At 41.3% G+C, this 22,253-nt stretch overlaps 1 protein-coding gene and 1 long non-coding RNA gene across 10 annotated transcripts; one reads left to right on the forward strand and one right to left on the reverse strand.

Annotated features, from left to right (window-relative positions):
• The first annotated feature begins 1,167 nt into the window (after window positions 1-1,167).
• On the forward strand, window positions 1,168-12,012 carry LOC120711055 (calcium-binding protein P-like). 7 transcript variants are annotated; one of them, XM_039996446.1, is made up of 7 exons: window positions 1,220-2,165; window positions 2,251-2,429; window positions 3,030-3,108; window positions 3,313-3,414; window positions 6,494-6,628; window positions 8,096-8,272; window positions 11,010-12,012. In XM_039996446.1, the coding sequence occupies exons 5-7, from the start codon at window positions 6,596-6,598 to the stop codon at window positions 11,949-11,951; spliced, it is 1,152 nt and encodes a 383-aa protein (XP_039852380.1). In that variant the 5' UTR covers window positions 1,220-2,165; window positions 2,251-2,429; window positions 3,030-3,108; window positions 3,313-3,414; window positions 6,494-6,595; the 3' UTR covers window positions 11,952-12,012. The 7 variants fall into 7 exon arrangements, with proteins under 7 accessions (XP_039852382.1, XP_039852380.1, XP_039852378.1 ...); XM_039996444.1 differs by having other exon boundaries at window positions 2,257-2,429; XM_039996447.1 differs by having other exon boundaries at window positions 2,270-2,429.
• A 3,454-nt stretch (window positions 12,013-15,466) lies between these two features.
• LOC120711058 lies at window positions 15,467-22,056 on the reverse strand. Of its 3 annotated transcripts, none has more exons than XR_005690143.1 (5): window positions 21,749-22,056; window positions 21,331-21,459; window positions 17,881-21,242; window positions 16,178-17,747; window positions 15,467-16,080 (listed from the first exon to the last, which is right to left on the reverse strand). It is a non-coding gene; the product is annotated as an uncharacterized LOC120711058 (long non-coding RNA). The 3 variants fall into 3 exon arrangements; XR_005690142.1 differs by having other exon boundaries at window positions 16,178-17,942; window positions 18,140-21,242; window positions 21,749-22,048; XR_005690141.1 differs by having other exon boundaries at window positions 16,178-21,242.
• Window positions 22,057-22,253: the final 197 nt, after the last annotated feature.

Raw genomic sequence — 22,253 nt, forward strand, 5'->3', positions numbered from 1 at the left:
ACAATTTAGAGTAAGCAAGCTATCAATCAGCCAGCGCCACAGCAAGACGTGCGACTATAAAATGAATTGCATATTCACATGACTCACATGCATTCCAGAAACATATATATTGTGAATAATTTGAAACATATATATTCCATCGGACGTCTCGGCGCTAGCACTCCAGAATTCTAATTGGTGCTACTTAACCTTTAATGTGAAAAATTATGGTTTTTTTTTAAATATAGTTGTACAAGAGTTCAAATTATTCACAATATATATGTTTCTGGAATGCATGTGAGTCATGTGAATATGCAATTCATTTTATAGTCGCACGACTTGCTATGGCGCTGGCTGATTGATAGCTTGCTTACTCTAAATTGTCTTCACTTTAACAAGTGCCTTCCTGCAACTTCTAGTTGTCTCACATTTCTTTGGAGATGCGTAACCAGCATGAACGAGTCTGGATCTGGCTGAAACGGAGGCTCGCCGGGCTGGTGGCCAATGTTGTGATCAATCACATGGGTCAAGTCAAAGAATTCAGTTCTTTGCCGGAAGGAGGTTTCTTCATTGTCAACCTAATTCCACTAGAAAGCTGGAATGACGGAAGACCCATCCCATTGGTTTTCAGCTTTCGTAACCTTTACCTTTTGGGCTTTCCGTATGGAGCCGTGTGGTATGTCTATAAAGATGCTAAGCTTGATGGCAGTGGATATGTTGAGAGCCAGCACCAGAACTTACTTCGGAAGCTTAACTTTGGAGGTGGATACAGTGGAAACATGTTTGAGAGTGTCCAAGTTGGTATGCCCGATCTGTATGACACCTACACTACTTTGGCCCACTAACAGAAGCAAATTGATCAGCATTTGCATTATGTGGTGGAGGCGGCAATGTACAGGTTGATCATTGCAATGCTTGATGCATGACGCTTTCCTGGCTGGAAAAGTTATCTGCAGGAGGAAGCGTTTGCAACCTTCACAAACATCCTTGCTGACAACCCTACCACAGGTGTGAAGTTTAGCTCTCTTTTTCAGAAGTGGGACAAGATCAGCAAGCGCAGTTTGGGTGGGCCTTTCGAGTACATCATTGAGAAACACATCAAGAGGTTCTCCGACTATGCCAGCCTTCTCCCGGTGGTGTCCGTTTTTCTCCCATGAACTCTATGGTATTTTTGGTAGAAAACTGACGGTTGTAAGGTAAACTTACTCATTGGGTTCGCAAACTATGCCAGCCTTTTTCTGGCGGTGGGTGGTGGTCAGTTCTTCACTTCTGTGAACCATTTTTGTAGCAATGACACTTTTGGTAGAAAAGTGACGGTTGTAAGTTATACTCATTGGGTTCCCAGATGACGCTTCTTGGTAGCAATGATACTTTTGGTGCAAAAGTGATGCTTGTGTAAGCTAAGCTCTTTCCGATGCTCTAGCACATCTTTGGTCAAGACAGTACTGTTGTAGGAATCGGTTTTCTTAAAGAAGAAAAAAATGAAAATGATGTTATTTTTGCAGAAACTCCCCCACAATGGTTTTCCAAACACCCCCTCTCACCACCCAGCCAACCCCCACCCTACTTAGCACGGCATCCACAACCAGCGCTCTACGCGCACAAAGGGAGGCGGGAGCTCAGGTAGTGGAGAGATCTCAGCAACCTGTGGCGGCAGTGGATCTCTATGCCTTCACCATCAGCACACACAGCGCAGTCTCCCCATGTTAGTAGATCCCCTTTCCGCTCGACCTCTCTCCAATCAGAGGGGACAATCTCCGCCCTGATCTTTTGTACTGATAAGTGCTTGTTAGATTCTTAGCGGGTTGGTATGTTCATCTTGGTTGGTCTATAGCAATATCCGATACTTTTTGTCTTTACTGCTTTAGTTCTAGGCTTCTAGCTGCAGCTCCTCCAGCTTGCTTCTTCTATCTGAAAATGGTGTTACATAATTGACAGGGGTTTTGGTTTTTACAAAAGAAATATTTTAAAAAGGTCTGTTTTGATTGCTCTTTTGAAGTATGGATGAGATGCATACCGGTGAAATTTTCTTCTTCCCAGCAGCAACTCTTCTGTATATTTGGCCAAGCAAAAGGAAACATGACGATGACAGTAATTCAGACAGTGCCAAATTTGTGTTGTATCTCCAATTACATGTGTTTTTGTTGCCTTGCATATGCATAACATGTTTGGTTGAAGCCTTGAAGGTAATGCTACAATCCATATTTTGATTCGTAATTTTTGTATGCTCTGCAATGGTGTGGTGGTTGTATAATGCTTGAATAAGTTTAGTGTTAGCTACCTTTTCAAGGACCATCCTATTGAGACATGGCAGTGGCCATTTCTTACTGCTGTTGCGCGCGTGGAGAATCCAAGCACTGAATGCAGAAGAATCCGTTGAACTGATCCATGGCGACGCCTGCTGCACCAATGCCTTCCTGTCCTCTTCGCTCACCTCCAATCTGATTCAAGTAATGAAACTAGACCCGCACTCTGTAAGATTTTGACTATGCTAAGATTTTGACTATGCTGGTTTAATCAGATGGCCATTGATTCATGTGTTACTTCTACAGAACAGTGAATGCAGACATAGTTTTTTTTAGCAGTGGTGGTCGTGTGAAGTACAGTATTATGTGGCATATATAGTTTAATGGGAATAACTTGGAAACTATTTTTTTATGTAAACACATTTCTGATATTTTAACTAAAGAGGTAATTGCACTGACTGGCTTTTTACATGCTCCATTCTGTTTGCATCTGCATCTGGTTAACTATAGTAATGCCATTTTGATTAATTGGAAATGAGTTGTGATGTCTTCTGTTCAAGTAACTGTTCATATATATGTTTGGTATGACTACGTGGAACAGAAGGCATACAATTAGGTAGCCATTGATTGTCCTAACTAGCACACACGTGCATTATATCTTGCAAAATATATTTGAGATGCTTGTCTTACTTTTAATTTGTTCATTGTGGCCTCATCGGTTCATGTGTTATGGTATCTATTTTGTCATTTAACCTAGGACAGCCTCCATTTGAAATGTTACTTCATATTTTCCTTTTGTTGCAGTGCGGACTTGTAGAAAGCTATTGACGGTGAAAACTATGCTTTGGCAGCTGGTCAGCGTGATGAAATCGCCAAACTTGAGGTGCACTGGTTCTGTGATTATTATGTTTTAAGACCAAAATAATTATAATATTCAATACCTTAACCTGAACTTAAATATCATAATAAGAAATAATATTTCCGTCTTCTTTATGGTTCATCAAATTCTGTTGAGCTGCGGTTTTGGTGATCACTTTCTAATTTGTTGCTTGGCTACTCTCATATTTACTCCCTTTCATCATTGCAGGACGGATCGTCAAGGAAGCTTTTGGGAAGCTGAAACTAGAGCATGTTGTGATTGGGAACGGACAGTTTGAACAAGAAAAAGCAAAAGCTTAACGTTCTAGAGGTAATACTACTGGGTTTTTTTTTCCTTCAGATTCGCAACACCAAACTGGACAGCATCAAAGTGAATGCAAATGGGAAATCGTTGTCACTGGTGATACAGCTTTTCCTACTTTGAGAGTAAATAGTAAAGTGTTTATTTGTATATCATTGTTATGATAGGGAAAATGCTTTATATCATGTGCAGTGGTCGGCTCAAAGTCTTCAATCTGCCTTTGAATCCTGTCAATATATTTGCGATGTGTTACTTCTCAGGCTTTACTTGGTGTATATAGAAATATAGAATAGTTATGTGAATGCTCTGAAATAGGAATCGGCCAAACATGTTGAGTTGTAGCTCCTAGAATGCAAATTGATCGATGTCTGGCAACATTGAAGTCCTGTGCTGAGCATGGCAGTTTGTATTCAGAACTTGCAACATTGAAGTCCTTACTGATTTTTTGTTGAAGTATGCCATTTGCTACATTAACTTCGGTTTAATGATGAATTGCACATTTAGTATCTTCATTTGCTTATATTTAATTGTTTAGACGGGGAATAAGCCAACATTAAGCCAGATCCTGATATTGTTGCATATGTGGAAATAAAATGTCTTTTAAGTTGAATCAAACTTTGTTTACATTAGAAGCAGATGTACGTATTGCTTTCATGCTGGAGAAGAATCCCATCATGATTTTCCCTCTCTAAAATAAAAGTCTAAAAAGAGAATGTCTTTAATGTACTTGCTTTCAATTTATTGATTTTTATTTTATCTGAAAACCTTTGCAAAAGAATGTTATTCCAAATTTTGTAGTGAAAACATTGGATAATTAGATTATTTGAGGATCATTTCAGTTGTAGCCCTCTTCGTAGTGCAAACGATGTTTGCCTTGCCTTTGAGAATTTTTTTTTTTGAACTGTACAGCAGGGGAGACCCCCACTGTGGTAGTATATTAAAATTAAAAAAAAATAAGTAAAAAGCTGTACAAAGCATGGGGATGGCATGATCCCCATAAAAAAAAAACACAACTTCAGATGCTACACATGGTAGCTACTGTACAGAATTGACCCAATTTAGAAAGTTCCTCTCTACTGTTATCTTTTAATCTGTGAGATTGTAACTTGGCCTCCTCAATGAAGTGGAAGGTCCATGAGTTGATGGATGGCCTGATGCCCTCAAATATTAAAGCATTCCTCTGTTTCCATATATTCCAGCAAGCTATAATAAAAATCTCCATGAAGAAACTGTTGTTGTTTAATTCTTGAGCTGTCTTCATCATTCTGAAGAATGGAAGGTTCTGATTCCATTGCATGCCAATCTTGCCCCAGCAAGCTCTACCAAAGTTGCAGTTGAAGAACAAGTGAAATGCTGTTTCTTCAATGTTTTCATTACACATTACACAACTATAATTTCCTTCATTGATATGAAAACTCCTTCTTCTCAATAGGTTCTTTGTGTTTAATCTGTCCATTAAAAGAAGCCAACAAAAGACTCTCAACTTGTTGCTGCATTTGGACTTCCATATCCAGAGAAAAGGGTCTGGTGGCTTGATGTTTCTAAATTGAAAGTTATAGAACTGCTTGGAGGAATATTTGTTGGAACCCCATATGTAGTGCCAAGTGTCTTGTCGATCTACTGATACTTGTATTCCCTGGATGATGCTTTGAAGTTCTTCAAACTCTTGGTAGGCTTCCATTGATAATGGTGTGTAGAATTGCTCTTCTATAGTGTTGGTTTGTAGGAATTGTGCCACTGATATATTCTGGTTTTTTGCAAAGCTAAAGAGCCTTGGAAGTGAGTCCTTTAGGAGCCTGTTATTCCAAACATCTAACCAAAAAAGAACACTTTTTCCACTAACACTTTATCAATACAGTTCTTTATTCTCACTAACACTTTATCAATTGGCATGCCTTTGTGGTAATTGCAAAGAAGAACATTTACCGCAAGAGCAAGTAGCTAGCACCGCAGATTATCAGGTTAGTCAAAGGCATCTCCTACCTTTCAAGATGTCCTTGAGAGGCTGGTGAGTATTGTGAAATGATCATTTGGTAGGATAACTTGTTAAATGTAGTTATACAAAGATTGCAATTTCATCCGTAAAACCTATTGTTTACTTATGAGACAACAGGCAAGCTCATAAAACCTATTGTTGCTGCTTCTGTTAAGTTATTTCCATGAGACAATTTCTATGAGCTTGCCTGTTGTTCAAAATATTGTTGTACTGGGTTCTTAATATCTGCGTACCTAGGTTTTATTGTTTACTTACAACATGTATGCAAACTCTATTGCCGCTATATTCAGTTCCCGCATTTCTATATTTCCATTTGCTATCTTATACTATATTTACTCATGTATATGGATTATTTTTATTTTGAATTAAGAAACTGATGATAGGGCGCGCAACGTGCGCGGTATGTTCTAGTGATGTGAATCCTGATGTGCTGTGGACTCTGGAATATGGTCGCAATGTACCTTTTGGTAGGAATAACTCTAAATTCTGGTACGCTCGCTCTAGGTGTTAAGAGGAGCAATCGCAGAGATTTGGAGAGAAATACACGCATGTGTTTAGGTGAGAGATATAGCCCATGCATCAATCCCATTTGTTCCTTGCCATATTTCATTTTACAATAGTTTTGTTCAGGAACATTAGAAATCGTGGGATAACTTCTATCAAAGAACTCTTCGTTAAATCCAGTAGTCACCTCAATGAACTACCAATGAGATGACGTAATCATTCTGTGAACCAAAAATTATCGTACAGGTCGAATCGGCACATTCTAATAGAATGAGCTAGTGTGTGCACCTATCTCTGTGATGGAACCATGGAACTATGAATACCGACTATAGATGTAGCACGCGCCAGTTAAGCTTTAGATAAAGCTGCCTTTGGTAGGAAAAAATAGGCAATTGAAGGCCATCTGCATCCAGCCAGGAAAAGTCCCACACACTCTGCAGTGATCCAAACTAAGAAATATGAAACAGCAACAAAACCTGAATCAAAATTAATCTGCATATGCTGTATGTTTGATTGAAAGCAAGGCCATGGTAATTGCATTTAGCTCATCTGTGCAAAAGCATCCTGTAACTACATATGTATCTGCAGGATTAGAAGCCTGCATCTCAGTCGCAGTAATGAGTATGGCCATCAGTGTATAGGAGGGACCAAGGAAGGACCATATGGCTCACGTGTAATTGAAACGCACCAATGGAAGAATGTGCCAGCACAACCAATCCGCAGGTAGGCATTAAGTATGAAAGGTCAATTTATCTTACCTCTGGACGATGCCTTTCAGGAAACTTCTTGCAGCACAGTAATACAGATAAGTTGTCGGTTTCGTTGAAAAGCTGTGTGTGTGTGTGTGTGTGTACATACATGCTAAGGGGCAGTTCATGACCCTTTGACTACTGAATATTGGCTCTAAGGAATTCTGAAGTCTCTTGCGCAAAGATTACCTTACAACTCATACTCACCAGCCAAAAAGGAGTCATTATATATGTGTGGAGGCTGCAACTGTTCTTCTACCACTTCTACGAGGGTCCTTGTTCTGAGGCCTGCATTGGTCTCATGTCCAGACGCATATGGCATCGGTCCATTGGCGGACATAAGCTGATTGCTATTTTTTCTGCACAAAGGCAATAGATCGACTCAAAGCTGGATCCCATCATTAACACCAGGTGGCCCCTAATAGATGATACCCTCCCTCAGGAGTAAGAAATACAAGCCGTTTGAAAGTGACACATTCTGTAGCATAAGGATAGTGTCATCATCAGTTCTTTAATTGCTCTTTAATAGGTAGATCCGACGACCTGTAGCAAAAGAAAATGAAAGATCTGATGACCTGAACAATGTCACCCATGAATATTTAAATGAGTAAGGATTTCAGTTAACTCAAAAACACTTTCCAGTCCAAATATATAGAATTGTGACAAGGTTTTTTATGTGAGTCTGAAGGACACCTGATGAAAACAGGTGTAAGCTTTTTTTCACCAGACAAAAAAGATTCTAGCCAGTTAAGTAGCTTGATGTAACAATTATTTCAAAAACTAGTTTCTACTTGATGTATCATACAAAGACACTGCACAGTTTCTCTTTTATTCCCTTTTTGTCAATTTTATGCATAAGCCACATCTAAATGTAAACCTGTTGCGTGTCACAGAAGATTGACTTGTTAACAATAGAAGCAAGTCTCTTTTACAAAGAAAAGAAAAGGAAGATAGCACTCAGTCATATTTTAGCCTTTCCTGTATCTGCAAAACTATGTGATCATGAAAGAAGTAGAACAAAAGTGAAAAGCACACAAAATAAACATGCCTTCAGGAACCTTAATATATCAATGAATTGTAATAGCATCCCAGTTCCTGGAAATTATATGTTTCATAAAAAAAAAAATCTACCACCTCATCTGCCAGGGAAATAACCTGCACTGCTATTCAAGAAATTGCAGTGCCCTGCTTCTTTACTGACGAATGAACTATTTCTGCTCAGACTGCTATGAAGTTTTAGAAGTCAAAGTCCGATTATCTCCATCAGTGCTATTATAATAATCATCTAATATTATTTTAGATATTCGGCAGGCCTGACTCTACATCTGATTATAGGTGATCTATAAAGAGGGAATATTGTAACTTTTAACAACTTAACTCAGATTGCTAAAAAACTAGAACCACTGCAGAAATCTGACTAAAAGTGTAATAATTGCTGCAGAAAACCAACAACAACAACAACATAGCCTTTTTTCCCAAGCAAGTTGGTGCTCGTATTCAGTTGATACCCCAACATCCTCCAGAGGGTGTTACATTGACTGAACGAACTGTACGTGTAACTGGGAATAAGAAACAGATTGAAGTCGCAAAGGATCTGATCAAGCAAGCTATGAATCAGGTGATGTGATCTTACTTTGTCTTTTGTTTGTAGTCTATTCGTGCTTTCATTGTTAAGTGTTGCTAGAAGCCTAGAAGCTTGAATTCCTTTATGCTTTTGTTTGTTCATTCACTCTGATTTAACTCTGATGCTAACTGCTGATGTGATTTTGCTTCATGAATCATGATTGATTTACTCATGATATGGTTACTCATGTTATGCTAGACACCGAATTCAATTTTCTCTTCCTGGTATTTTTGTTACCTTGGCAAATTCATGACATTACTGTTGAGAACACTGCATACTGTGCCATTATATTGATTGGTTGGTTGATATAACTGTTCTAAGATTTGGATGCCATGCCCATGATATGCCTGTTGTATCATTGTACGGTTCATATAATATTTCTGATATTTTTGGAGCCAAACTTGAGATTTTCTGTCATTGTTTTAATTAAACAGTCCTCGATAAGATTTTTAGCTTGTATAGATGTCCCAAGTAAAGGCGTACCCAGTGCTGTAGGCTTCCCGCACTGTGCGGGGTCTGGGGAAGGGTTGTCTTTAAGACCCAAGCCTTACCTACACAAATATGCAGAGGCTGGGGCTCGAACCCGGGACCTTCCGGTTACAGACGGTAGGCTCTACCGCTACACCAGACCCGCCTTTCTATAGATGTCCCAAGTATACTGATATTTTTGTTATAAAGAAAAAACACTGTTTGGTTTCATTATTTTGTTATTATTATTGTAAGTAGATTGCCATTTTGTGTTGGGGAGTGTTGGATCTTTGTTTTTTTATTAATTCAAGTGTTGTTATAAACTAACCTCTCTTCTAGAATGGCCCTTGTATGAAGTACCAATCTTGATATATTGCAGGGCCTAGTTGGGCTGAAAGGTAAGTTCTTAATCGGTGATCTGTTTGTGTTTTCTTTTCCATCTTCTGATGAAAGATAGATGAGACACCATTACTTTGTGAGGACCGAGGAAATCAATAATTTCTATTATCTCCTCATCCACAATAATGTTTTTTTAGGAATATTTCTCTTAGGTTTTTAAGCTTCAAGTTCAATACCTCCATGAATATTTCACTTCCTATCGCTCGTCTAAATCTCTATCCTTAGCACTAAGCACTATGATTTTTGTTGTCTTATTTTGTCTTCCCGTTTTACAACACTATGCATGCTTCGATACTTGTCCACTCTTGACTATAAAGAAATTGAATTACTTCCTCCGTTCCAAATTGTAGGTCGTTTTAGCAAATCTAGATGCATAGATTTTGTTATGCACCTAGATAAACACTTATGTCTAGATACATAGCAAAAATTATGCATCTAGATTTGCTAAAACGACCTACAATTTGGAACGGAGGGAGTATAAAAGAGTCAAAAGAATGCATTATCAAACAATTCAGAGATGGAATGGACTGTTGACAATACATAGCAAGAGGTTTGTTTGGGAGATTTGGATAAAACTGACAGAATTCTTTATCCCACTAGCTTTACTGTCAGTAGTAAATACATTATGATATTTTTATCTGTTAGACTTAATAATAAACATGGGCATGCTTAATTGAAATAAGGTGGAACACAAGATCCATGACTTCAGCCTTTCAGGTGCTGTGTTACCATACCAGCGGTTGTCCAATTAACATTTTGCTAATTACTAGATACGGTCTGATTATGTTTCCTACATAAACAGTCAAGCTTTCCTCATGGGGGTCATCGTTCTTCATCCTATACATGCACCACAGAGGGATGTTTTCCATTATCCCTTACCCTTGCATGGTTTATGTATGGTATTTGAAGACTGCAACAGGTGTATCATTGCCATGGCAAGGCTACTGCATCAGCATGTCTAAGTTTGCTAAACTGAATCATTTGCGATTGTATGTTGTCTGCAAAACACGACTTCCAAATGCTATAGCTGAACAAAGAGTTTGCACATCTTTGATACTTTGGTATAGCGCTCTTATGTAGAATGTTGGTGGCTGGTAGGAGCCATCTGCAGCCGGAGCACCTCTGGGAGCCCATTGTCCCAGTCCACTGTATGAAGGCCTTGCATAAGGATCTGCCTGTTGAGGATAGCCTTGCTGGGGGCCCATTGGTGGCTGCCCATAGTACTGGTTTGGAGGCGGAGCATTGTATCTAGGATCACCATACCCATGGCCATAGTTCTGTTGAGGCGCATGTTGCGGATATGGAGGTTGTCCATAGCCCTCTTATGTAGAATGTTGAACTATAATGAAATGTGGGTTACTTAGCACTATTATAAGCCCAATATTTTTTACAGTTGCTATCGGATAATGTGTGCTGCAGTGTATTTAATCTCTCAATATTTATGTGTTTTGGATTGAAGCTGCTTGTATGTTTATGAGATGCACAAATATTTTAAATACTGAAATACCCTTCTTTTTATCCACATTTATTGTTGCTGTTTTCAGTGATGGTTACCGATATTTGTATTATATTAATGGCGTCACATACATTATGTTCTCCACAAGTTTGTGGAAATTTGAATTGTATTGATGGAATTCTGTTCTTGAATGTTTTAATGATCAATGTTGGACTGTCTTAAGTATGGTACACGGCCAAATATGCAGGTGTTATTTCTCATTGGTATTTTTATTTAATTGCAATGTGAACTCTGTCTGGTTGCCCCTTAATAGCATCCTATAATTGCCTTTTGCTTTTTTGATAGGTGTATTTGCTACTATTATTATCTAGTTTTCTTTTCTGGTTTCTAACAAGCTTCCTTTTACAGAATTTCTCAAAGCATGCGAACCAATCTGGTGGATATGGTCCGCAAGGTTACCGCCCTCAGGGTCATGGTGAGGCTTTGCAGTGGGGGCCACGTTCTCAAAGTCAGCCTGGCTATGGGTATCCACCAAGAGGTATGCCTCCACCTCAGAACTACAACCCAGCCTACGGTGGTTACCCACAGCAGGGACCACCAAGAGGCGGCATGGGCTGGGACCAAAGGCAGAGCCCTCCGCCCCATCCTTCATATCAGGGTGGTGGTTCTGACTACTACAAGCAGGGATCTCAACCATATGATAGCCAGCCACCAAGCTACCCTCCTGGACCAGGGAACTACAACAGTTATGGGCAATCTCAAGCTCCTGGCTATGGACAACCTCCATATCCGCAACATGCGCCTCAACAGAACTATGGCCATGGGTATGGTGATCCTAGATACAATGCTCCGCCTCCAAACCAGTACTATGGGCAGCCACCAATGGGCCCCCAGCAAGGCTATCCTCAACAGGCAGATCCTTATGCAAGGCCTTCATACAGTGGACTGGGACAATGGGCTCCCAGAGGTGCTCCGGCTGCAGATGGCTCCTACCAGCCACCACCTGCATCTGATGGACCACCCTCCCAGCAACCTCCTGCTTATGGCCAAACATATGGCGTGGCAACTGCACCTGATGGGTATGCTCAACAGGGCTACCCACAGCAGAGTGGGCAAGCACCAGCTCCATATAGCCAGAATGCACCAGCAGCACCAGGCTATCCTCAGCAAGGCACACAGCAAGGTGGCTATGCACAGTACCCGCAAACCCAACCAGCATATGGTGATCAAGCAGCTCAAGCCAATGCGAACAATTGCTGCAGAAAACCGAAAGTATTATTTCTCTTTTACAATAGAACACCTTGGACTTGCGCTATTTGTTCAAAAGGTTGTGGAGAAAAACACCTTTAGACAAGACATTAACTTGTCCATATCTTGGTTCACATGAAAGTACATTTGTACAGTGTAATCATGAGTTCATGACAACAAAGTCAGTAGCTACCTCCCAACTACTAACCAGACTCCACAAGGAGTCAAGGACCACCTCAGACAGCCAGTTCTTTTGTTGTTAAGACCACCAGTCCACCACAGCCATTGCCTTTAACTAAGACTAACGAGTCCTGTTACAACCACTTAAAGAAGAACACTAGTCAATAGGTCGTCAAACCACAATTAAAAAAACCCAGGAAGCTCTAGGAAACAAGTTTGATGTGGATTGTGTAGTAGAAAAGAGCCTATCTGATTGATGTAAACTAAACTTTACAGAGAAAGCTCTCAGTTGAAGACACAGTCTGAAATTCTTCACTTGTTGTAATCATCAAATTGATGCTATCTGGTAGAGACGACACATAACACTATTTTCAACAAGAAAATCAACCAAAAGAGGACAGGATTGCAGGACAGTAACAGAACACAATATATAGGTGAATGTCAAGTCATCATCAAAGATTCAATTGTTCATGGACCCAATGTTTATACATCAACATCTAGTTAAACAGTTATATAGCAACCATTTAACTGAAAACACGAGTTAGGCATTCGAAAATTGTGCTTGATAGCTGTTAGGATGGAAACCATTTGGACAGTATTTTATTGAAGGGGAGAACTGTTTTAAAAAGTTTTGAAGGTGAATGATTGAAGAAGACTAGTAAAAAATGCAGAGAAACTCACTTTGATTAAATGCCTAGTAAACTGTGATATTAAGCTGCCGATGCATAATAATAATTAATGACAACCTAATGAAAGTGATCCTTATCGTTATCGGTGTCCAGAAAGGAGGGGAACTTACAAACAGACAACACAGGTGCAATGGACCACTCCGGCGATGGTGGAGTGCCGCACATGTGGATTTGTAACAAGGTAGTGAAAGCCGGAGGCAGTTGCGGAGCCAGTCATGCCCATGTCCGAAACCAGGGAGTGCCAGCGCTTATCCCCATTCAACCAACAGCATTGACCACCACCATCTGAAACAAGTGAACAAACTCAGCCTTAGTGATTTTGATCTCCAGAAATTAGCAGGGAACAAGTTGAATGTGCTGTCCTGCAGTCCCCGTTCACAGCCCAAACAGTTTCTAATACCATGTGGACTTCAACTTAGGGCTAGAATTTATAAACCCCACAGTTTATCATTACAACCAGGTCCAAAAAGACGCTTGCAGCAAAGAGTGTCACAAGCAAACACTTCCAGTAAGAGGAAGAGGGAAACCCAAACTCAGCTGAACATGTCATATGGTTATGGTGCTACTGCTACCAATTCAAAGTTCTCAGATTTGTTAGGTTATTTATCTCAACAAGGCTCAGCAGGTAACAGAAAGTACTATATCAATCTTCTTTGAGAACAAGGATATGAATTAACTATCAGTTATTTTTATATGATAAATTGCAATAGAACCAATTTAGAAAACCACTGCATGACATAGTGTGGAATGAAGAATAAAAAGGAGTGGAAATTTTCAGTTTTTAGTTAGATGATCAAACAGCAATACAATTGATTCAGCTGGAAGTGTTTTACTCCTGCAGACTTTGATTAGTGATATTGTATAAGAAAATATCTCCCCAGTTCATGACAAACTGCATATTCAAATGTGACACAAGTTTCATTCAAGAAATCAATTTATCATCATTAACAAATTTTCATGATTAAAATAGATGACCAACAATTCCTGCAGGTAAACTATACCCTAAAAATAAATCGGGTAACATCAGCAGTTTAGCATATCAGTTAAAAACATGAACATGGAATTCTGCTCTACTTTTCCATCGTGCTCATCATAGAATCTTGAATCTTGTGATAGCTGGTCGAGATTGTAGCCTAGTGGATGAACACAACAATTACAACTCTACAGCAATCACAGGACTTTGTTACAAATCAGCACCTTCTCTCTATAAAACATATTAGTTCCTCACGAGCACATGCTCACTGCATTGAGGAACTACAACTCAAGTTTACCTGAATTATCTGGCCCAGGAGATGACATACCCAATATATATATTTGTACAAAGATCTACTGTGTAAATTTGCTGAAGCACTGCAAATAGCATAAACATGGTACAGATTTACAGCCATCAACACTGGAAAAAAAAGTGGCACTTCCGTATTTCAGCATTATTTGTAAGGGAACAGAAAAGAACATATCAGCTCGTAAGATGGTTTTGTAGTTTTGAGAGCAGGCTCAGGGCACTAGAGAAAGGAGCTTGTTATAAACTGAATTTCAAGACACTTGGTGAATGGTGATACAGAATTGAATACAACAAATGACCACAACCACAAGTATGTTTATGCAGATACAGATACAAACATCCCATTATATCAGATAAAGGAAAACAGTAAACAAATATAACTTCCCCCCTCTACGTTAGAATCAGGTTTGCATCTGAATCTGTAGATCTATCATTTGTAACGGGGGAGCTGAGGACAGTCCTCTTCTTCTCTGTTTCTAAAGTCATGATCACTGAGCAGCTTGTCAGGCTGCTTTAACTACTTTAGTGAAATGGCAGGAGCACTGGTATATTTAGGAAAATTACCACCTGGCCTCAAGCACCTTTATTCAGGGAGAATCTTGCCTGAATCTCCCATCTTGGGACCTGAAAGAGTCACCCACGTTTTACAAACCCATCCCATCTGATCATAGCTTCTCCGTCAGCCGAATCATGAAAGAACTGACAGCAACAATATCCAGAACAATCCATGATGACTCAAACATGTCATGGAAATAGTCCGCACCGATCTCCTCTGCTGCTGATCTGAATGCATTGCCAAACCCATTACCCTGAGCAGACCCAAGCCTTGGCTTCCCACACACCCCGACAACCAGCACCTTGTCAGGTTCCTTTGCCAAGCAAGCACAGATTAGTGGCTTCATCCTCGCACCCCTTTCCTTCAGTGCATCCATCAGAAAGAAGCAGAACTTGGTCAGTGCCTGAGGGTGGCAAAGCTTGTTGGGTCATCAAGCTTCACCCACCGGAACTTCTTGGCGCTCCATATAAACCCCGTCTTAGTAATCGCCGAGCTTCCTTGCCTCAATATTGCCCTCTGTATTTCAATTGCAGATTGCATTCCTTTCAGCAACTGATCGACATTGCTCAGTGATAATGCTGAATATGCGACCCAAAACTGCTCAGCAGCAGAAGACTCCTTCGAGTCCTCGGACTCAGCATTAAGCGATTCATTATAAACTAGGATCGTGCCCGTGCGTTGCTACGGGCAACAAATCATTTATGTTAAAATACATAAGACAATAATAACATGGAAATAAGCATAAATACTAAAAAATTGATCCAAAAACTTAGTTAATAAAAACTTATACCCTAGAAGTTTAGGTTAGCTATAACAGATATCCAAGAAGCCGGTTATAGCATATGAAACTAAAAAAGAAAAATTTACAAACTTTGGATTGTGCAGAGATTTTTGAAGCATCATATCATTCTTTCATCACCAATTCAGCTTATAGAGGACCATGCATCTGAAGCATGTGCTGAGTGCATAAGAACAGATAAACTTAACAACATATCCACACGAATTCAGTTACAAGGAAATTTCAAACTTCAAACAAAGTAGGTTTCTTGCCTACTCTAGAAATTCAGTGCTATGCCAATCTCAAATCCTGAATGCACATCAGAAATTCAGAATCAGGAGTACTCTGTCATACAAGAGTTTCATTTTCCTTTTGAGTCCGCAATCTAGCCATCAAAATCGAAATCGTAAATTGATGCCTGTGTGTATCTTTGGTTCTAAATCACTCACCCCGTGCCGAACAAGAAAATCAATGTCAACAGCGCCTGACGAAGTCGACCACGACAGCGAGCTCATTGAGTGCGTTGTCGCTGCCGTGCTTGGACAAGAAGACATGACCCATGCCCTTGGTCTCGTAGAACTCAAACTTTCCAGACAGACCTGATGGAGAGCAAATGTAGGAATCCTTCTCTCCTCCACGCTCGAGCTTAGACCTGATGGAGAGCACATGTAGGAATCCTCCTCTCCTCGACGCTAAATATCCAGAGCAGCTCAGATAGACCCGATGGAGATTCTTAATATATAAAGCTGCAAAAGTTCACAAAAATTGTTTTACCAAATCCAGCACGTGTGCAATATAACTTCAAATTGTAAACTCATGGAAGGCATGCCCTCATGGAATGACCTGTTGCTCAAACTCAGCCTCCCATCTGGAATAGGTGATGAAACCTGCTTGACAGACAAAGTGACAACATGATATTTATCACATACATACTTGGGTCCCCAAGATCATATATAAAACTTAATGGGCCCAAAATGAGCTCTATAATGTGGTAATAATGGTATCTGAACTTTAGAACTGCTAACAGGACATACTTAGTATACTGAGCATAGTGACGATGTTCTTATGTACTCAATTTTTTTGCAGTTTAATTGGTCCCAAATTAACAACGAGACTCCTCTGAGGCAGCTGCCTCTACAGCTGTGTAGACACGTGGGTCCGGACCCACCTGTCGGTGACTCAACTGCAGAGTGCAGTACTTCAGAGGAACCCTTTCCCAAATTAAAGCAGTATAATATGCAATTATGCATCCATAGTTGTTAAAAAGTTGCACATTCTTAAATATGAAACCATTATTCACATCTCATAGGAACATATTACCTTCATATAAATCACTGATAGTAAGGTCTAATTCATGAAAATAGATATTTAACCACCTTTTCCCAAGCACACTGTTATGTGTTAAGAATTCAACCAAAAAAAATGGCATTCATGCTTTGCTACAGCCAACTAATGTTCAAAAGGTTACATATGAGTGCTGGTAGGATGGTTGGGCGAAATGTTATACAAAAGATCATTCATTGCCCACAAGGCCAGCTTTGTGATTCATATGTGTCTAGTCATAGATGTTCCATCTGATGATGTAAGGAGAGCAAGTAATCTGATTTGCAAGAGACTCCTGTTCTCCTATGGAAGTGAAATTCCATTAATACTAATTGCAGGAGAGTCTCCTGACATTTCAATCACAGAATCACTGCATATTCGCCACTACAAACAACATAACCCCTTTTGTCTTCAGAATTTCGGAGAAAACAAAATATCAATTGTGAGCTGCAATAAGATAATGAGAAATTTGGATGAACATAGCATATAGGACACATCCTTTCTAGTTGAAATTGATTTCAAGATTTTTTTAGACGACATGTTGAAAGCATTTTATTGGTGCACAATAATTAATCTAAATTACACTCCAGGAGCTTCTACAAAAGTGGCCAACCCAGATTAAGTCCTCAAGTAATAAAGCATCCTAGATCCAACATAAACTGGACGAAAAACTTAGGTCTTTTAGATATTCATACATCCCCAAACCAGCACGAACTCATGACATTGCTAAAGCAATCAAGCAACAACTCAAATTTGACAACCAGAATTCCAAGCAGGAAACAGAAAGAAGAGGACACGGAAAGAAAGAAGAGCAAGAAACGCACCTTATCGGAATCCAGAGTATTACCTTGACAAAGAAATCAAACTATTATATTACACATTCAGCATTTCAGGTTTACTATGGTCACGAGCCAAACATGCATCCAGGACAGTCATGTGCATATCAATGTGCTCACTATTGACAATGGAAATGAATAAGGATGACCTTGCAAATGGTGTCTGATGAAGACAATGAGCAGGTACTTGAAAAAAGGCATAATCTGCTTCACCCAGCCTGTCACAGGGCACCACAATCAGATCACCACATTGCCTGCCATCATCCGCACTCAAAGTTAGAAATTTCTTATTGCTCAGCCTCACAAGTCTTATGGCTAACTTCTTTCTTCTACTCCTTTCAAGAATTATGCACAAAGAAAATGCAGAAAGAACATCAGTGCGCTTACATGCATGTACTAAATGTAATCCTTTTATTTACATTCAGCTGAAAGAACACAACTCTTCGAAACTGCAAAATTGTATGACTAGTTGAAATTATTCATAACATTTGCAATAGAAAAATTATTTGTTTCTCCAATGATCCTATACCAGGATCAAAATTGGTTCTACATATATTTGCATAGATAGAGCACAATCACAAGCCCCTTACTCAGAATCTCAATTTAAAATTAAGCTCAGAACTAAATGGATTGTACCCATACCCACCCTTTCACACGAGCAAAAAAAACTGATCTTTAGATGTTGCCCAGGTGGCAGGTATATGAACCTGACCTTCCGCCCTTGCATTAAAGCAAAAAGCACAATAGAAGTTTAGCAAAAAAATCAGGTACGAACATGAGAGGCAACTGAAGTAGGAGATTAATGACAAGCAACCTAAGGAGATTAATGACAAGCAACCTAAGATTTGAAGTTGAGGATGACTGAGCAGCATTCTATGGATGACTATTGGCAGATGCATCACAGCCTCATGGGGCTCATATTCACGGACCTCAGTGACAAGCGCGAAACATTTGGGGTTAGAAATACCTAATCACCTTACATGTGAACGACTGCTCAATGCTAACCTGCTACTGCTACTCATCCGTCATGACCAATTTGCCCCCACTACGATTACTGGAATCTAACTACATTGCAAATTAAACAATACAAACCACAATGGTCAGGCCTAGACCATAGTCACTGCAATACACATTGGATTCAACAAGTTTGATTCACTTCTGAGTTTCTATTTCTTCCTTTGCGCTAAGTTATTTGTAGCTAACTTATTCTTGGATATAGATTAAAGGAAACTGAACTGAAATTTCAGAAACCATTACATTGCCCTGAAAAAGAGCAAGGTTGAGGGCCTTGCGAATCTGACCTAACAAGCAAATTCATTCCTCATCAATCCAAATTTGTGATAGAAGACTCATTGATAAGAATTGAATGATTCTGAGATAGGGACATTACTGGATATATTCAACAAAAGTTGGTATTGTACCAGATGACCCAGATCCTTGCAGTTTTGCCAAGCCACGAACAGACTCTCCTCTCATCCTCGAACTCTATAGATGGGGGAGTCAGATTTGGGTGGGATTTTGTGTCACGGACGGGAGTGAGACTCAAGAGTAGTTAATATTAAGCACCTTGGGTTGGAATTTTCAGTTTGGGCCTTGGGCCGTTATCGGGCAGGTGTAGCCCATTCTAGCTGCTATATGTACTCGGTTTTGCGACTGGTTAGACATCGAAAATTATGGGCTGATTGCTAAACCACTCACTCAGTTGCTGAAACTCAAGCATTTTAGCTGGTCTGCTGAGGCACAGTCGGCTTTTGATCAACTCAAACATGCTAATGACAACAACTGTCACGGACGGGAGTGAGACTCAAGAGTAGTTAATATTAAGCACCTTGGGTTGTAATTTTCAGTTTGGGCCTTGGGCCGTTATCGGGCAGGTGTAGCCCATTCTAGCTGCTATATGTACTCGGTTTTGCGACTGGTTAGACATCGAAAGTTATGAAGGAAAATTATCCTATCTGAATCTCTCTCTCCCTTCTGTGTTCTTCCTCCTCTCCGGTGCTTCTTCCCTCTCTGAATCCCCTCTGATTCTTCCCAGTCTGCCTCTGATCTCGATATCCTGGTGTTGGATCGTTGTACCCGTAGTCTAGACACTACAATTGGTATCAGATTCAGCCTTCCTTGGCACGCCTCTGCCCCGTCCTCATCCTGCCGTATCCCCTGATCTGGTCTGCCTCACCGGCGACTCGATCTGCTCCGCCGCGAGTCCACCCGATTCCGGCGGCCACGCAAATCGCCGGTTAGCCGCTCCGGCGCCGTCGACCATCACTTTCGCCGCGCCACTTAGGGTTTAGTTGGGGATTTCCTTGTTCTTCGTTCGGCAGGGCACCCGATTCACCACGGCGCCAAATCGCCAAGCCGCGCATACCCGTCAGATTTGCGCCGCCATGGATGAAATGGAGGAACGCATCCGCAAGCTATTCGAGGACAAACTCACTACGGTCGTGACCAAGCTGGAGGACTTGTCCTTGCTGAAGGAGCAGTTCACCGACATGAACACCAAGCTGGTTGATCAGGCGAGCCGCCTAGACCAAGTCTAGACCAAGGTAGATCTGGCTATGACATCTCTGGGTTCGGTACAGCAGGAGCAGCTACAGGTTGCCCGTGCGCTCAAGACATCCGCGTTGCCGAAGTTGACCATTCCAGGCCGCGATGGCTCTGGCCTCATGGGTGCTCATCCACGGTTCCCGCCCCCACCGCCTCCACAGTATCATCCTTCGCATGTGGTATTCCCTCAATCCCCTGTTCTTCCCGATTCTAGTGAGGACAGGCCAGGATGTACTCCTGAAGCCTCTCCCAAGCCTCTGGAATGGACTCGGCTGCTGCTTGCTGAAAACTTGAAATCCTCCCACGAAGAGCATTGGTTTTACCCAACGGGAAGAACTTCTTGAGGAATGCTTCTGAACATTTGCCCCATGTATTAATTTGCTCACCGTTCGCATAGAACCACTGCTTTGCTTTCCCAAGGAGAGAAAATGGAAACAGCCGAAGACGAACTGCATCCTCATTTGCACCCCTGATGGTGAAAGTGCTACAGAGCTCCAGGAACGGTTGAAGATGGGCATTAGCATCCTCATTAGGCTTGCCACAGAATGGGCTAGCCTGTACCATCGTGATTAAACCCGTCTTGATCTCGAAATTTTCGATCCCAACTTCCACCGTAGGGCCTTGCAGCACCTGGGTAGCAGAAGGAGCTGAATACTCACGAAGTGTCTTCTGGGCCATAGCGTTTGATGTGGATGGTACTAAGGAAGCTGGATCGACTTCCGAACGAGTACGTTGAGGAGAGTTGAAATGAATTCGAGCTTTCCTCACAAGTGACTCCGGATCCTCTGTGAAATTTGGCAGTAAGTGGAAGCCAGTCATACACTACCTGTCTTCATCATCCAAAGACAAAGAAGACAATCAAGGTTAGCCTGCATTGAGAGTTGTTCTACCCTACTCGAGCTTTATAAACAATTGCAATGCATAGTCTTGATTATCATGTGCCTTTCCCGGCAACGGCGCCAGAAATGCTTGTTGACATTTCGTAGCGTCACTGCTAAGTATAGGTGTTCCTAGCAATGGCGCCATCTTCAGCACTGGCCTTTCAAGGCCTCAACCTCTCCATCCGGTGGGGTTGCTGGCCGCTCATCATCCAGCTGGTTCACATCACCATCTTCAGCACTGGCCTTTCAAGGCCTCAACCTCTGCCTCGGCTTCTATAACCTCCTTCTGAAATTTCTCAAAATCATCCTCAGCATCTGGAGCAACTGCACATGAATTCAATGAATGAGAGATGAGAACCTTACAGAATTTCCATTCAGAGGTGCAGTACAAGGCAGCAATATATTAATTAACCTTGTTCGGGTTGATCCTTTGCTGTAACCGCAGTGTGTAACTCAGGGATCGACGACAGCAGCATCCATTCGCTCCTCCCTTCTGCCCAGAGCATTGTGCTCTCATTGAGATAACCGTTTGCAAAATGTGCTGCAACGGAAGCAATTTTTGTTACATTTTCAATATTAGCTGGGCAGGCCAATAAGAAGCAAAATTCTTCAAATTCAATAAGAAGCATGGGAGAGAAACCTTCCCCACGAGATTATCTAGACGTTAAATAAACTTCAGGAAATGAGGATTGAATAAGCTTGAAGCTAGTTTCAGCAACGAGACGATCAAACGATTCCGCCTCATGGACTAAACCCTAAGCCCAACCGCACAGAGAAAACTCTGAAGTTAAAATGCACTAAATCGCAAGGAGGGAGCGGGGTATTGTCACCTTGAAGCTCGGCAAGCGCGTAGGGGCCGACACTCTCCTGCTTCGGGCCGAGCACGTACCAGCCCACCTCGGCGGCGGCGGGGGCGGCTGAGCCGCTGGTCTCCGTGGACATCGAATCCAGAAGAGAAGGGAAGGGGAGAAGGAAGCGGGCGGATACTGGGGGAACCAAGAGGATGGGTGCCGGCGGCGGGGAAGGAAGGCGGAGGCGACTGGCCGGAGAGGCGCGGGCGGCCGGAGAGGCGACTGGTCGTCAAGCGGAAGTGCGGCGAGTCGGAGAAGACAGAAGACCAGAAAGAGAAGAATCCATCTGGACGGGTGAGATAGGCCCTACGCCCGCGATCCAACGGCAGTGGACAGAGTTCCTTCCCTGGTCCCCACTCCACAGCTATTCCTATCATTTTCGTGTCAATTTCAAGCCTAACATATTTGTATATTATTCATTTATTCTCCAATATGCCTTGCTATATGTACATGTTTTGAAATGATGCTTGCTCATGAAAACAAA

Source organism: Panicum virgatum, chromosome 6K (assembly GCF_016808335.1).
Source record: "Panicum virgatum strain AP13 chromosome 6K, P.virgatum_v5, whole genome shotgun sequence".
NCBI classification, from domain to species: domain Eukaryota; kingdom Viridiplantae; phylum Streptophyta; class Magnoliopsida; order Poales; family Poaceae; genus Panicum; species Panicum virgatum.

Coding starts and splice junctions, on each gene's coding strand:
- LOC120711055 (XM_039996446.1), top strand. CDS start 6,596: ATGGAAGAATGTGCCAGCACAACCAATCCGCAG. Junction 6,629..8,095: donor CCAGCACAACCAATCCGCAG/GTAGGCATTAAG, acceptor TAATTGCTGCAG/AAAACCAACAACAACAACAA. Junction 8,273..11,009: donor TCAAGCAAGCTATGAATCAG/GTGATGTGATCT, acceptor TTCCTTTTACAG/AATTTCTCAAAGCATGCGAA.